General features: G+C 39.2%; 1 protein-coding gene across 3 annotated transcripts in view; it reads right to left on the bottom strand.

Annotated features, from left to right (window-relative positions):
* Positions 1 to 16,594, bottom strand: part of C2H21orf91 (chromosome 2 C21orf91 homolog) — a 28,299-nt gene extending 11,705 nt beyond the window's left edge. Inside the window, exons 1-2 of one of the 3 annotated variants that reach the window (XM_075197110.1) lie at positions 16,442 to 16,593; positions 12,324 to 12,457 (exon numbers count right to left, since the gene is read on the bottom strand). In XM_075197110.1, the coding sequence (XP_075053211.1) occupies positions 12,324 to 12,457; positions 16,442 to 16,467 (160 nt within the window). In that variant the 5' untranslated portion in view covers positions 16,468 to 16,593. Of the gene's footprint in view, positions 1 to 12,323; positions 12,458 to 15,962; positions 16,312 to 16,441 lie in introns of those variants that run through there. The other 2 variants (XM_075197111.1, XM_075197112.1) reach the window with 2 other exon arrangements.
* Positions 16,595 to 17,064: the final 470 nt, after the last annotated feature.

A 17,064-nucleotide genomic window follows, 5' to 3' on the forward strand; every position in this document is an offset into this window, starting at 1 on the left:
GCAATCTGTATAAAAACAGTCCGCTCCATAGTGGATGAAACCAGATAACCCTTTTGCTGGGAATGGACTGTTACAGGAAACTCACTGATGTGGACTTATAAAGTACAAAGTACTGACAATGGCACTTCCATCATATGTAAACAAATGCAAAGTGGAAACACAAGGACAGGGTAACCTAGAAACAGTGAATTTGACGGCAGATAAGAACCGCTCGGCCCATCTAGTCAGCTCATTTTTTAACCTGTGGTAACCTCCAACCCTATTTGATCCTTAGCCTTATGTCTATATCTCAAGCATTTTTAAATTGTTCTACTCTAGTAGCCTCCACCACCTCTGATGGGAGGCTATTCCACTTACCCACTACCCTTTCTATGAAGTATTTTTTCTCTCAAATTTCCTGCGAACCTATTTCCCTCCGTTTCAGTGCATGTCCTCGTGTTCTACTACTTCTCTATTTGTAATTCCTGGAGAATATGGCATAGGCATCCAACATCAGGACACACTGAGCATAACAAGAAACAATAAAAGCAAAAAAAAAAAAAAGTCTCACAGGGGAGCTGACGAGACGCCTCTGTCACTTTAACAAGGAGGAATCGGCGAGCATTGATTTGCTTGCTTAACCTCTATTATGTTTGTGCATGTCTTGTTGTAAGTGGTTAAGCACGTTTTTAGTCTTTCCGCTCCATCAAGTGACATTAATCCAGCGGCGGCAAAGCGGCTGTCACTGCCCTTGATTCACACATAATTTCCCATAGCTTTTGGTAGCTGTAAAAACAGCTTTTGCATTTTTTCTTAGGTAGAGCAGATTCAGAACACTTGTGTTGTCATAAAAATGTAAAAGGAGGCAGAAAGCAGCTAAATTATGTAAATCTTTTGCCAAGCTATAGAAGTTCAACATTAACATCTGCTCTACTCCCAATCCAGCAAGTTAGCACAGGACTCCTGGCGCCAGATATACCCTTGTGTCGCTTCTTTCTGATTGGACGACTGACAAATAGTTAAGAAAAAGACTTCCAGGTGTGTACTCTCGAGTGCACACACACAATGTGCCACCACTAGGGGCAGTGTCATTAAGTATTCTAATTTCTAAATACCTGTATAAAGACAACAGAGTAGTCTGCAGAGCAATGCGGCCAACCCACAAGGGCTGCTCACCGTGTCTTGTAAATCCCAAGCCAAAAGTTCTGGTCTACACTGAGCAAAACTGCTGATTTAAAATAATTAAACAAGATAGATGTGTGCGTATATTCTGACATTCATCCACAATGAGTCCAACATGCCAGCGGTGACCAGTGCTGGGTTAAGGGAATGGAGGCCCCTGGGCTATCCCTTCACGATTCACTGGTCCTTTAAACTACTAATGGCTGCATATTTTGTAAATCTTATTTTTTTTTTTTTTTTTTCCTTTAAAATGATTTCATAGGACTCATTTGGTAAAAAGACACAGTGCCCGGTTTAGTGAGCGCTACAAAACAGAATTGATAGGACTTTATGTGTCCCTTGTTAATTGCAGTAATTGTGCTGGCTGAGTACTGTCATCACCCGGGAAATGCAGGAGTACCCAGGTGTGGAGCGAGCATCTGTGCACTGCAGTGCTGTCTGACGTAAAGCTGTAACAGAAAGCCATAAAGACCTCCAAACACATTTACAGTGCGATAAGACAAACTTTGAAAAGCCATTTTCATCTTGCCATTACAATCGGAGTTTTGTGTGATAAAAAAAAGCAAGAGATCCAATTCCAAGAGACTATGATACTTTGGGGGAGAGGTACCCCGGGACATTTTTCTGTGCACCTCTATGGGGCTTGATGAACAATGAGCAGAGATTTCTGTCTGAACGTCACGCCCATGTGTCTCCGCAGACACACTGAACTCCGCACAATCTCCCCCTTGGTGTTCACATTGAGCTCTCCAACAACTACCTTAATAAAAGGACAAGTTAAGTTAAAGGATTCACCTTGTATTCCTGGGGTCAGATATCAATGCGGATAATGAACAATAAGAAACTGATATAAAAAGGTCTTGTACACTAGGGCTGCCACGTCTGAAATAGCACAGTACATTCCCTACGGGATCATAAACACAGGCACTTACTGGAGCAATGCACAATGTTTCTGCAAACACAGCCTGTGCCAATTCTTTTAGGTTCAGTACAGTGCTTATTGTGCGTTTAACGGCACATTTCAGTATAAGCTCAGATATAAAACGCACATGCATTGTGAAAAAGTTCAACTTCAGTTTAACTGGTAATGACATTGAGACTGTTATTGGGAGAAACTAAGGGGTAGGAAGAGAAGAAGGTGGAATGAATAAAAGAGAGAGAGAGATGGCCGAGAGTATGAATAATCCTTGACTGGTTGAAGTACATACATACATTCGCTCGTTTTGTGAACAGACACATTATTAATATCATTTATTTGTTAGGCGCCACAAGGTTTCCGCAGCGCCGTACACAGTACAAACAGTAGACCATAGAGGGTGACATAGTACAGAACAATAAACACAAAGTACCAATACTTCAGAAACTCTGAGCAGACATATGGGGTAAAGACGGAGCAGAAGAACAGGTATGGAGACATGAGGGGAGAGGGGCCCTGCTCATACGAGAAATGTCATAGGGTGAATACAGATTGTACTGAAAGGCCAACCAGGGCCGCCGTCAGGGGGGCACAGGAAGTACAACAGTGTAGTGCCCCACCAGCTCTGGGCCCAAACAGATTAGGTAAGGGGGGCCTCCACCGTGAATAAAGGGACGTAGCAGGTTTCATTTCCAGGCAGCAGCTGCTCCTGAGATATGAGGGGTAGGCTTCACTCTGAGTTAAGGGATGAGACAGTGAGCCCTCTTTTATGCAGCACCTCCCCCTCCAAAATTTTCTCCAGTTCCAGCCCCCCCAGGTACATATCTTCCCAAGTAAGAGGAGCCCCACTCCTGGACAGAGAGCTGCAACAAGGCGGAGAGGCTCCCTGCAGTGCAGTCGACGTAATTTAATTAATGACATCACAATACTGTCAATGGAGAGGAGCTGAAAGGACCCAGCAAGAAGAAGCAGATCTGCAGCAGTTGGAGTTAAGCTAGGTACACACTACAGGGTTTTTGTCCAATAATCGGCTCAACCAGCCGACATACGATCGCTCGTTCAATAGTCGGGTCAGTGTGTGTAGTGACACGATGGGCGAAAGTCTGCCCAAATGGACGATTGTCGCCTCATTTGGTTGGTCGTACCGTTTAATATTTTCGTTCCAATCTCGTTTCCATTGTGTAGTGTGTATAAACTTCTGACCGATCCACGATAATCCTCCGATACTTCCTCATATACTTCCGACATTGCAATCATTGCTCACGATAATATGGCTGTAAAAAGTCGCTAAAGGGACGTCCGCTCTTCCCTTTATCGTCTAAAACAAGGCTAGTCCATGGACCGAACGATCGGACCATCGATCGGATGTAAAATTGATCGGCATAAAAAGTTGGTGGAAAATTCTGTAGTGTGTACCCAGCTTTAGATAGAACCAGAGATGAAAGAGGGGGGGGGGGGGGTGACTAGAGAGTCGAGAGAGACAAATGTTGGGAAAAGGATAATTTAATGAGGGTGCGTTGAGAAAAAGAAGGGGGCCCCTACCAGATACATTTGTACTAGGCCAAACAATTTCTGGTGGCAGCCCCGAGGCCTACCATCTCTTCCCTCCTAAGCAATGTAAGTCAGACTTAGATTTAGGATTCAGGATGACCAATTGTGTCCAGTGGAAGCCCACGCACACGTAGCAGTATAAACAAAGCAGGTGTTCCGTAATGAAATAAATGGAAATGTTCAATTATATTTAATTGAACAGATATAAAACCATTTATAATAATCCTTAGTATTAATTTCAACTGTTTTAATAATACAAATTACAGGAAATCTAATTTCTTTTCCATATTAGGGGTTATTTATTTTTATCAAAGTGATAAGCAAACAGAGTTGTTTGTGTATAATATCAAGAAGAAAGTCCATGGTTCCTCTGTACAGAGGGAAGAAAAATACTTGAAATAAAAAAAACAAAAAACAAGCATCCGCCAAGTGAAACAAAACACCCGGCCGTGGAAACATTAGAGCGGTTAATGTGCTATGTTAAATGTTATCTCTGAAATAGAAAAACAAAGCTGTTATATATTCAACAGATAAAACCACTTTCATTTCCACAGGGTGAAGTTCTCCCAGCTCATTAGGTCTGCTCGGTGTAATGGACCCATCTCTGGTTATTTCCTATTACACAACTTTGATTACGCAGATTTAGAGATCATGCGGCAGAGGACGGTGATATTCCACGTTAGCTGCTCCCTTTCTGCACGTTAAGATGTATGAAATGGGATGCAGCCCTCTAAGCCCGGATGTAATTGAATGTAAACACATTTAGGAGGTGTTCTGCAAACAGGGATCTAGCAAATGGCATGTCTGAGCAAGAACTAAAATGCATAGGGACACAGAGCTCTATCCATTGACTAGAATAGGCAAGTTCTACTAATAACTTTACCTGTACATACCATGGTGGGTTGCCTATCCAAAGAACTTAGTAATGCTTATAGGAAGTCTGATTACTGAACCTATTATGTTGTCAGCACACTGAAGCTTAGGGGGGTATTTAATTGTTAGCGAGATTTTTTTTTTTCCCCACCGTGTAAAAAAAAAAAAAAAAAAAATCTCCTGCGGGTTTTTGCCGGCAATAGCGACAGTTTACAGTTCGCGCAGTGGGAAAACTCGTGCAATTAAACTAAAAAAAAGAGGGAACGCTTCCCCCGCATGTTAAAAATTGTGTATGCGAGATTTTAAGGGAGTTTTAACGCGGTCATGTATAACACAAAAAAAAAAAAAAAGGGGTTTTGCATACATTTCCACACATTAGATTGCATTACACATTGATGATATCTACATTACAGTACTTTCTTTAGCATATTTTTTATCACACAATCTATACAATGTCAAAACATATTGCTTCATATTTGTACCAAAAACATACATAAATCTAATTAAATTAGTGATTTTATTTTATGTCTTTTATTTCAATATTTTTTCACAAGTTAGGCATTAGTGATAAACATAAGTTTAACTTTTTTTCCCCACATTTTTACATGATTTCAAATACTTTTCAGAGATTTACTATTTTTAAACACACCCCAAGGAGGTACGAGATAAAACAGCATATTTTCCCGTTTTACCCGCCGCTTTAAAAAACGATTGAATAGCTTTTAACGCGGCTGCCTCTCGCACACCCTATACTTTCAATATACCTTCTACTGGAGCACGAGAGGACCGTTCCATTAAAAAAAACATAGCGTTAAAAATGGAATTGAATTGCGGGTAAAGTTAACCTGCTTGAAAATGATAAAAAAAACAGCGTTAAAATGACTTAACACGGTCAAAAAAAACCAACAACTTGCTGACAATTGAATACCCCCTTAGTGCTTGTTTTAATGTGAACAAGCAGGATAAAGTGTCATAGGAGAAACTATAACACACAGCTACTTTATTGTGCCTTCAGATTAAGTGTAATTTGTGCAACATCATCAACCGCATTACTAGTGCTTACATGAGAGTGAGCTCTGTAATCATTCTTACCGCAAATAAGGTGTTTGCCCAGTTGTGCCTAGTACAGGGGATGTAAATTAGAAAATCTTATGCTAAAATGCTTTACAGACTACAAGTAAACTTCAGATGGCCTCACACACTAAATAATCGCAATCTGTGCTGCTCAAACATGTGATAATTAGATCACAATTAACTGGTTTATCATCAGGAATATGAGTAAACACAGCTGGGAGATAATCCCTAATGTAAGAGCAGGTGTCCTTGAACCCAGCCACAAGCCTCAGGAAAACAGGAAGACACTTGGCACCTCTCAGTTAATTTGGCCACTGCTGTGTGACCAAAGTGGAGACCCGTTACTTGGCTCAAGGGGCAGATTTGGGCCGCATAAAATGTTGGCGCTATACAAAAAGAGTAAAACTGTCAGACCATTCCTATCACAAGACCAAACCCTCAATATTTTGTATTGTGAAAGGAATATCCCATTCAGGGGCGCATGCAGGATTGTTAGGGGAGGAAACCCCCCCCCCCCTAAAAAACAAAAAAAAAACCAGTGAGAGCTGCTGCGCATGCGCCCGCGCAGCAGCTCCATTTCGACAGCACTGTACTATACAGCAGCCGCGGCGCTGTCAACTTTGACAGCGCCGCAGCTGCTGTATAGTACAGTGCCGTATGTAGAGGCACTTCGATAGCGGAGGGGAGGTGTTTCTGGAGACCCAGAAACCCCCCTGCATGCACCACTGCAATTAAAAAGGTTAGGGGAGAAAAAAAAGTGATATATATATATATATTATATATAAGCCTAGCGGCATGTGTTAGTTTGTGTGTGGAAAAAAACAAAAGCTGCAGCACCACCTGCTAGGCGGAGTTATACACTGACCTACTAAATTCTTAGCATTATCTAATATATAAAAGTAAAAGCCTAGCGGCGTGTGTTAGTGTGTGTGTGTGTGTGTAAAAGACTATTTTCTCAGAAAGGGCTCATCCAATTGACCTGAAATTTGGTATACTGACATTATTTGACAAAAATATTAGAATAGTGAAGTCAGTTAACTTCCATCATCCACCCTTCCCCCCGTGGAAGGGGTAGTAAAGGCTAAATTTCTGAGTTGAGGGGTCAAACTCATTTTCGCGAGGTAATTTTACCTCATGAACACACATTAATAGGGGGCTTGCGTCGGGAAGTAACGCTCTTCCCCTGAGGATGCCTGGGCTAGGCCCAAATGCATGACAAGAACCTTTTTAAGACCTTAAGTAGCTTGATTTGACTAGAATGCATGAGTATCATGCACGGGTTAACATATATATCTCTATCTCTATCTATCTCCACAGCTAAACCAGATAGACTAAACCACCCCCTCAACACAAAACTAAAACCAGATTATTATTTTTTTATTATTACACTTAAGAGTGCCAGAAAGATGTGGAGCTACATTAACAGAAAGCACATGTAGGATATTTGTCTAGACTGTCGTATGAAGCCGTTATCAATGTGTTCAGTAAACAGGATTTTATTTTTATGACTTGGAATTTACAACAACTCACAGATGAGCCACCTGTCCTTGGGAAAAGAAATCTCAGACTTAGATATCCCAGGGGAAAAGCCATCCTTGTGTATCCTTGTATAAATCACACTAGGAGATGAACACTCCAACACAGATGGACCCCAGAAAGGAAAAATAATATAGTGTGTACTGTACAACTTATATTTCTGGTGTCCCGAGAAATTGCAGATAAAGACAACGGCATACGTCATATATTTTAGGTGAGGTGTAAGTTCCTCAGTACCGCTCCCTTAGTATACATAAGTTAATAAATCTAATGCTCACTGTATAATTTATAGCATGATTTATAATATATCACAACTGCCTATTTTAAGGTGAGATGAAGCATTTAAACACTGTGTACAGTTGGGCACACACTAACTACAGGTGTTTCACCTGATTATCGTGCCAATCACACAATATATGACTGTTGGGTCAGATATTGCATTAGTGTGTACGCAGCAATGATCATATTTTATTGTACAAAAGTACATCGTATTGTTTGATTTCATTTTATAATGAGACTAAGAATCTCTATAAATGATGGAACAATGTTGGCCAAATTCTGCAGTGTGTACGCACTCAAAACCAGCAGTGTAGCCAGATCTCCATAGTGTGCAGAGTCACGGTCTTTTCAGCAGATGGTTATGACAGATGAAGAGCACTGATCTGAAGGTAAATTGTGACTAATGTGCACACATATATATCAGCTGATCAATCGTTAACAATATCGCATTGGTTGAAATTTTCTGTAGTGTGTGCCTAGCTTAAGCTGTAATATCCACCAATGGCAAATTTAAAACCTCTATCACGTACAAGTAAAAAAACCCCAAAAAAAACCACAGTATTTTCTAACAGAATAAATATATTAAAAACATATACACTCACAATTTATTAAGCAGAGTACACACCTACGCAATGTCTCTAATGATTTCAACGATGATTGAAAATCCCGATCCGTGCGTACCCACCTACACTCATTCAGGGAGGGAGAGACACACACACTATGGTCAATTTTTGATAGCAGCCAATTAACCTACTAGTATGTTTTTGGAGTATGGGAGGAAACCAGAGCACCAGGAGGAAACCCACGCAAATTTATAAAACCAAATCAAGAGATGCGATGTGCCCTTGATGCATTAAAACATGATCGTGGGGGCGTAAATAATTTTGTCATATTTGACCAAGCGGCCGTGAATCATGCGATCTGCGCGATGATTGTATAATTGTATACCCAGCTCTACTAAGATCACCAACAATATCTGTAGAAAAACTGCCGGAAGGGTAACTGATGCTTTTTCTTTACCTAGCTGGTCAGAAAACTAGTAAAAAATTGGTCAGCAATGTGAATTGCGTATAACTGCTACAGGAGTGACCAGCAAGTCAAGTACAGTACCACGGTTTCCTGAAGCAGCACAAAGGACACCCACAAAAAGCATTGACGTGACCTGTTTATTTGGGAGGAGACTTGCAGCCTTCTCACAGGACCGGAGTCACTCTTTAACCTGTATTCTGAGGTTTCTGCTGTTACATTGCCTAGAGTTTCAGGTTCCAATACAGATACAATGTTTATAACAAACTATCAGTGTATATGTTTTGTTACATATTCTAAAAAAAAAATAATTTTGCACCATGCTGTTTTTACTTATACAGAATGAAGAGGATTTACCTATCTGGGATTGTAGGCTTCATCTCACCTTAAAATAGGCAAGTGTTCGATTATATATATTATACACCATTCAATAAATTACACAGCGAGTGCTAGATTTTTTTTTTTGTATTATGGGTCTGCAATGAGGGAGAGACACGTTACCCCACATACAGAAGCTCTTTATTTCCTAAGGCACCCGTCTCACCTAAAATAGCAGCCTGTACATTTTGTACTTATCTGCAGGTAATTTCAGAACATTACAAATATGAGTTATACAGTACAGGCTGTATTTATTTTACCCATTTAGGTGTCCTTTTGTACCAGGAGTGATCAACTGCTACGATATGCTCTGGAGAAGTATTCCAGGCAGTGGCGCACAGATATAAAACTTCATTTCTATTGTACTATGTGTTATTACAATTGTAAAGGTTGTCCTCATTAGTTGGTTCGATAACTAATCATCGAATTTGCAGACATGAATCTTGTAGGTCACAATCCAGACATTTTCATTCCTTGTGGTTTGACTGGTTTGTGCATCCGGTGTAATCAAAAGACGCTGCCCGATTGCATTCGTGGTAGAAGTTGGAGAAACGTGATTGGATGGTGCCTCCTCTATCCATTGACATGCCTTAGACACCTGAGACTTCAAGCCCTAATGATCGTGCTTCGTATAACAATCCCATGAACAATTCAGCTTTTGTAAGCAGTCAGCTACTCCCACAGTTACAGACATTATCAGTATGTGTACATGAGTGATGGTAACGCTAGGAAAATCACTTATTTCTCATCCGTATCAGACCAAAAAAAAAAAACAAACCACAAGACTAATGTGAAACACAAGGTCTCCTGTCAGACGGCTTATTTCTGTGTGACATTTAAAGCAGCCGTGTGTGGCAGTAAACATTTAGCATAATCCATCCAAAGATCAAACTATTCAATGATTATCATCTACCTTTGGCAGATAACGTCAGAAACAACCGTCAGAGTTAATGTATGACTGGAGATATCACAGAAGTGCAAGATGTATAAAGTAACATGGAGAAGATTTGAAAAACAGGATGCTGGCATGAAACAGCGTAATCCCCAGTGGCCACGATGAAAATAGAAGTGGCTGAGAAAGTTTCAGTCACAGATTGTAAATATCCCCGAGACTGTACTAGCATGAACTGGAAACATCAAGGGGATGCTTACAGGACCCTTGTTCTAAACCCAATCTTCAAAACACCCTCTGAGCAGGGGGAGATGTAGGGAGGAGCTGGAGGGGTGTACATATATTGTCCACCTGCTCTCTGGACACAGTTATATTCAATACAGAGAGTACATAGAGAAAAAGTGTACGATGAGGGTAAAAAAAATATAATAAATAATAAAAAAAAAAATATCCAGAGTGCAGAATCAATGTAGAAGAAAGTTGCAAACCAATAAATTAAAAAGTCAACTGCAGGCAAGACAATCTCCTTAAATCAATCATAACATAATTTAGCTTTGAATTGTCCAAAACAGTTTCTATGAGCTCATATCTCCCGTTTATCAAGGCTATGCCCTGACCAATTCCAGGGGTATCTTTACAATGGAACAACAATCCCACCACATACCCCTAAGCAAGAGCCCTTGGGTCTGCTTTAAGCATCTGTTTTACTCAGGGGTCATCTGGTTCTGTAATTCACAACGGGCAAACCAAACAAGTTAACTTAAGTAACTTTAACCGGAGGTGGAGGTGCGAGCGGCTTGTGACTGGCGCACCCGCTCACTCCTTGAGCGCCATCACCGTTTACTTGGTTGGCAGTTTAGCTTTAACAACAACCAAAAAGTTACTGCTAACAAACTCATCTAAAAAGAATAGATAAGTTGGTATTTGAAAAAAAAAAAAAAAAAAAAAAAAAGAAGCAAGAAAACATAGTGGATTGAAGGGGAAAATGCCAGGTGCATTTTACATTTATTGCTACCAGAAAACTGCACTGTGTGTTTTATTTATCAGCCACCTTTCAGGTGAGAAAATCAGGAAGCTGTAGTACACAAAACATATTGGGTTTGTTTTACAATAGGAAGTTAATTACGTAATTTGATTATTCATTAGATTAGTTACATCACCTATAAACGGATCTAACAGCAGATCTAAATGTGCTTTCCCTGCACGTGTGATGACTAGCAAAGCCCCAGGCTTAAACGGCCATTGTAACTTTACACAGAAATACAGCACTCACATGGTTAATGCATGGCAGTCTAAACACGGAACGTCATGACCCAATTCTCTGCCAGCACATTAGCACCTATATTCCAGCACAAGTAACCAAGTGCATGGGTTTATATTATGCATGTTAACAGAGGACTGTAGACCCTATTTTAGATGTTTTAATAACCTTATTAGTTAATCTATGGTATTTGTATACAGATTAAATTTATGTTAATAAACTTTTTTTATTATTAAAAAAAAAAGGCACGCTAAATATTTAAAGCCTATGGACAGGATTTCTCAAAGGCATAAGTAAATTTACAATAGAAGTTTGCACACACACAAATCCACCTTGTGATAGTGCCCCCAGAAAACTGCAGTTAAACAGCTCACCTGAAACACCTACATTGTTCTTGCTGGCTTTCCAGAGAAGACAGTTTCCTATGTGTATGAGCCAAAATACACCCCTCACCCCCTCCTCTCTTTGGGCACCACTCCCCATCCCAGCTCAAGGTAGAAGCATTTATTTATTAGACATCCGTTTAGAAGTGAGGAGAGCAGGTTATAGAGACAAGTCAAGTTTAACCTTTCATATACCCCAATTACTGATTGTAAGCAAACTCACTGTCACACAGAAGTGTATTTCTCCAAAGATGGGGAAAAATTCAGATATTGTATTTACTTTCTTGTGCACAACACAAAATAGGAGACAAATAGAGACATCCGCTTGTCAGATCTTGGAAGCCTGGATTTATCACCACAGGTCCACAACCAGATAAGCCGTTTTACGAACAAATTTTATAATATAATTATATAATTTATAATATAATTATAAAATTTGTTCATAAAACGGCTTATCTGGTGTGTGTATATATTACAATATACATATTATTTTTAATAAAGATGGGATATATAGATATTGGGCACTGCAACAAGGGAAGAAAAAAAAAAAAAAAAGCCCCCAATAAAACAAAACACAAAAACACAAACAAGACAATACATAAATACAAATTGACCAGATGACCAGACCTGGCAGTACAGCACAGTACAGGGTATTACAACATCTTACTTAAATATAATACAGACAACAAACACATGGTCTCCAACAGTAGTCACATGCCTTGTACCAATTGCAGAAAAACAGAGTCTCACTGGGTGGTGAAATTAAAGAAATTTCACACTAACAATCATGGAGAAGTAAGAAATAATGCAAATCTACTACTAGTTTTTAAGGAAAAAAAAAAAAAAAAGGGGTGTACATGTAATAAAGATTTGCCCCAAAGAGAAAATATGTCCAATGAGATTCTGCAAAGGAGACAAAAATAGTATATCTGTACTGGAAAATAGTTCATCCATGTCGTATCATGCAAACAAAACCAGACAAGCCAATCTTACCCTCAATGCTCAGCTCAAAGCAAATGTGGCAAAATGACAGGGTCTCCATGTCAGTGCCCAGCTTGCAGATACCGCAGACATTGTCATCATTCAAGTCAATGTTCACAAACTGCTCCTCTTCAGCCATGGTGCCCCTGAGACAGAGAGCAAGAAGTTCACATTAGCAAAGCAAAACCTTTAACAGTCCTTAACAAACACAGCTGTTTTGGCCAATTGAAGGCATTGTGTATTTTACCTTTTTATGCTCACATGAGAGTTTGTGCTCTTTTTCTGCCATTTAGAGGGTATTCATTATTCGAATTAAAAGATTTGTATGGGTACAACTTACTGGAGTAGCTCCTGAAACATGAAAAAGTCTTCTGCCTGATGAAAACTCTGGACTGCACCGATTGCTTTCATGGGTGAAGAGCTTGCTAAAGTTTTTTTTTTCCTTTAATTTTAAAGCTGGTGATTTTAGGAAAGAGTCATATTTCATGCATCATGAATGAATCCAGGAAGCATTAGTTCATAAAGATTTAAAGGTCAGTGACACTTTTAAACAAATTTACATCAAATGATTAGGCCATTGGTCACTACAGCATGGTACCTGTGAGCCTAATTTGGAGATAGTGTATAGTATGTTTGCTCTGAGTGACAAAAATACTATGCAGTCTTAGGCCAGCCTATTTTAACTTCAAATCCCATTTTGTGTTACCTTATCTGCAGTTGTTAGCTCTGTGAAGGCATGAAACAACAGCTGCTACCACCATGCTGCAGACAACTTGCTGATGATGTCACAGGAGAGAGACAGGATTGTGACATAAAACTACATATACAATCACTACACATAGTGCTATGACATCCCTGTAAGCTGCCCCATCCCTCACTAGAACTACATTTTGAAGAGATGCACGACCGCTACTGGAAGTCATAAAATCTCATATAAAAAGGCAATTTTAAAAGCAATAACAGATATTTATTGGACAAATATTAGCTTTATTACATATATTAAAGATTGAATTATACTTCAATTCCATAGCATCAGTTTTGAGTAGAGACAAAGTTTAGGTTTCTGATGGAGTTACACTATGAAAGCCATTTGATGTAGAACCCCAAATGAGAGGGAACATAATTGTAACCACTGAATGGACTTCCAAATGACGAGTCTGCACATCTCCCTGTACATCTACTTACAGGGTAACCAAGTATAAAACAATTGATCCAATATGACAAAGAAATATTGTAAAATTCACAAGCAGATTATTTCTCCATCATTTGACAGAACTGACATTTTAAAGTGTACCTATGACCTATGCAAACGGGAGGCAGTCATTTTGTAGATTGAACCAATATTCATAAGAAAGCAGTCTACCAATTCACTATAAACTACTGCCACATGAATATGTTACCAATACATGCATCTGTGATTACCAATTCATACGGTGATAAACTGAGTGTTATAAATACTGGTACCAACTGCCTCCACTGTATGTGGGAATAACAGCACTTTAAACAGTCCTTGTTATTCTGTTGAATGCAAGGTATTCATTTTAGGCTCCCAGTGGCTCCAGGCTATATTCTTCAATAGACTTAGATGATGCATTTTGGTTGCGATACCAAAACCGTACACATATATCAATAAACAAAAATATTTAATGCTTCATTTGTTTTGCTACATTGTTTCCCCCTCATTGCTGTACCATTTTAGCATTTTATTGTATCCCCATGCTATTTTTCTTGCAACTTCCATTCTGTTTTGGTATTTAAACACACAGTTAAAACAGACAACTGACAGTGTATTGCTGGTAGTGTCACATTAGTGGATATTAATGTTGTTTAACACATTGCTTTAGCGGTTAGCAGTGTTAATGAGGTGCTAACTTATTGTCCTTTAGAAGCACTTGGAAATAAAAAAAACTGAATGCTGCAATACATTATTAAACTCCAAACCAGCTACATAAATGTCAATTTTATATAAGCAGCAGTCATAGGATACAGTTCATTGGTATCTAGAAGTTATAAAATGTTTCTGATGTATAAGGGATGAAGAAAGTTAATGGCAATCTACTGAAGTATACACCAATGTGCATGACAAGAGGAGGCCTGTGATCAAAGCAACAGAGTATAATTTGCAAGTCAGGCTAAGTTCAAACAGCTCGTTGGAGAAATAATCAAGCGGAAAATGCTAGCAGTGCTGAAACAGCCTCTAACACATCCGCAGCAATGAACCATGTCCCAGGCTGGGGGTCACCGACTTTTATGATGGTTGAACACCGAAAATTCCAGTACTATAGAAAGGTCCCGAGACCAGCCCAGCATGGGGGGCCTCAGTATGTGGATATGTTAGGTGTAAAACAGACACTGCTTTTATTTTATATTTTTTTTTTAGCTCCAACATCAATAAATATTTTTGTTCTCAACAGTCAATACACATTTGCCTTTGATTCAGACATTTCATGATGTGACAGTGGGCAGTGAGCAGGGAAAACTAAGTTCTTTGTTAAGACTCCAATTAAAACACAATGTTATGAAAGCAATTAGTATCATTAGTCACACTGAAAAAAATGTACTGTCATGTGCACAGTCACAAAAACACGCAGAGTGTACTTTATGCCACCAGCGGAATGCTTCGATGTACTCAATCATAACTTCATAAAGCAAATTTCATTACAGACTTCTGTAGCATCAACATAACCGAAAGGCTTTAAGAAAAAAAAACATTAATGCCAAACAACTTTTAAAAGCCAGGCTCAAATACAGCACCCATAACAAAACATATTAATGCACTATCTGTTAAAAACAACAATATACACTTACACTAACTAGGAAGGAATAAAACTAAAACATACACACAGAAACAGATATCTAACTATAATATACAATCATTCATAAGTAAGCAGAAATTAAGGCTTTGCATTACAGCATACTATCATACCCATTCCCTGTAGAAATGTGCTCCAATGAGTTCCATTAATGTTCTACTAAATCTTTTGTTTTTATCAAACAAAATCAGGAAGTAATGTAGTCTCACAGGGCCCTGTTCAGGAATCCTTTGTTAGTAAACTGTACTTTAGCATGAAAGAGTCTCAGGGTAAGCGTGGACTTAAGGACAATTTACAAACACTTAAAAATACAGATTAATGTAAACACAAGCACAAGACATAAAAACCCTACAGTATTTACAAGTAATCAGATTACTTTAAACTTTAGGTCTGTAACTACCATGCTTGTTAGTCTAAGTTTCTTCATTCTAATTTAAACTGTTTACAACCAAAGCCAGATTATGGGAGAAAAACACACTTATCTCTTCCGTAAGGAACTGTAATTGTAACATCATACTGAATAACAGTACTGTTTTGGGCCCCCATAGGCATTGTTTCTTACTTCAACCCCCAGTGTTAACATAGCTATTAACATCACAACAGGGGAAATAAATAACAAAAAGTAACAAAAAAGTGAAGCAAAAAAGAAACTATTCTCTAAAACATCTGTACAGTAGTAGACTATATAACTTGTGGTATGTCAAGAGACTTTTACATGTTTACCTATATCTCAGATGTTATAGATACAAGACTAGCTTAAATACTGTGTATGCTCATGTCTATAAAAAACACACAATACATGTATGCTCTGAGGTCTCAAAGCCAATGATGTACTCACATTGGCATGTAGTCCTCCTGTAGTAGACGACGAGGATCCCAGCTCCCCTTCCTATCTCGCTGTTGTCTTCTCACCTTACTATACCAGCAAGCATGGATATCCCCTATCACCCACTCTGCTGGATCATACCAACACCCCAAAGAGTGGGAGGGGGGTATTGAACTAACCGCAACAAAGTAACAACAAATACTTTACTAGTTTATTTGTATATACTAGCACTCATGTGTTGAACAGCAAGCAACCAAAATATCAAAAGTATAACATACATTTGTCTTTTCCTACTCCTAAGAATTATGGTACAACCCACGCCAATAACTACATAATACAGCACTGATGCCCAGTAAAGGACTAAACCATTACCGACACGGGGGGCATCGATAATATGTACTAAATTATCACAAGAACTGCAAACTACTTAAACGTAAAGTAAATACAGCATGCTCGGCCGTACAGAAACTATATAAAGTGCTGGGTTTTACCCTCGCTGGTGTTCCGTATCCTCCATGGAGTGTGGTACAGTCCAACTGTGTATATTCCTCTGGAAAGTACACGCTGTTCTTTACGTCATAGAGAGAGACGTTCTGAAGCAGAACGGAAAGGGACAATGAATACAGAGAACGCACGTAGCCCCGCCCACAAGCTGGTAGAATCTTGAGAACGTAATAGAAGATGCTTCTACTATTGTCTCACGTTTTCAATGTAAACCCCATTGCACTTTGTGTTCTGCGCCTGCCCGTCCACATTTTATGTATCATCGTTTTTTGCTTATGTTGTTTTTTGTTGGCAGTGAGAAATGATGTCCTAAGTAAAGTGCTGTAGCCAGACTCTAACGCTATGCAGGAATTTGCTAAGAAAACTATGTTAGAATCATGGAGAGTTCAGCACACCCCAGATATCTGCCAACTTGACTTTTTATGAACACTGTGAAACTAGAGGTTAACGAGGTTAGGTTTGGAGTTAGTTTGCGCCTTAACAACCAGAACAATTATTGAGATTTTTTCTGCCTCTATACATCTATCTCATATCAGGGGCGCACGGAAGATTTTTAAGGGGTTGGTTTCTCCTCCACCCCCCCAAAAAAAAAGCAAGAGACTGTACTATA

The sequence above is a fragment of the Mixophyes fleayi genome, chromosome 2 (genome assembly GCF_038048845.1).
Source record: "Mixophyes fleayi isolate aMixFle1 chromosome 2, aMixFle1.hap1, whole genome shotgun sequence".
NCBI lineage: Eukaryota > Metazoa > Chordata > Amphibia > Anura > Limnodynastidae > Mixophyes > Mixophyes fleayi.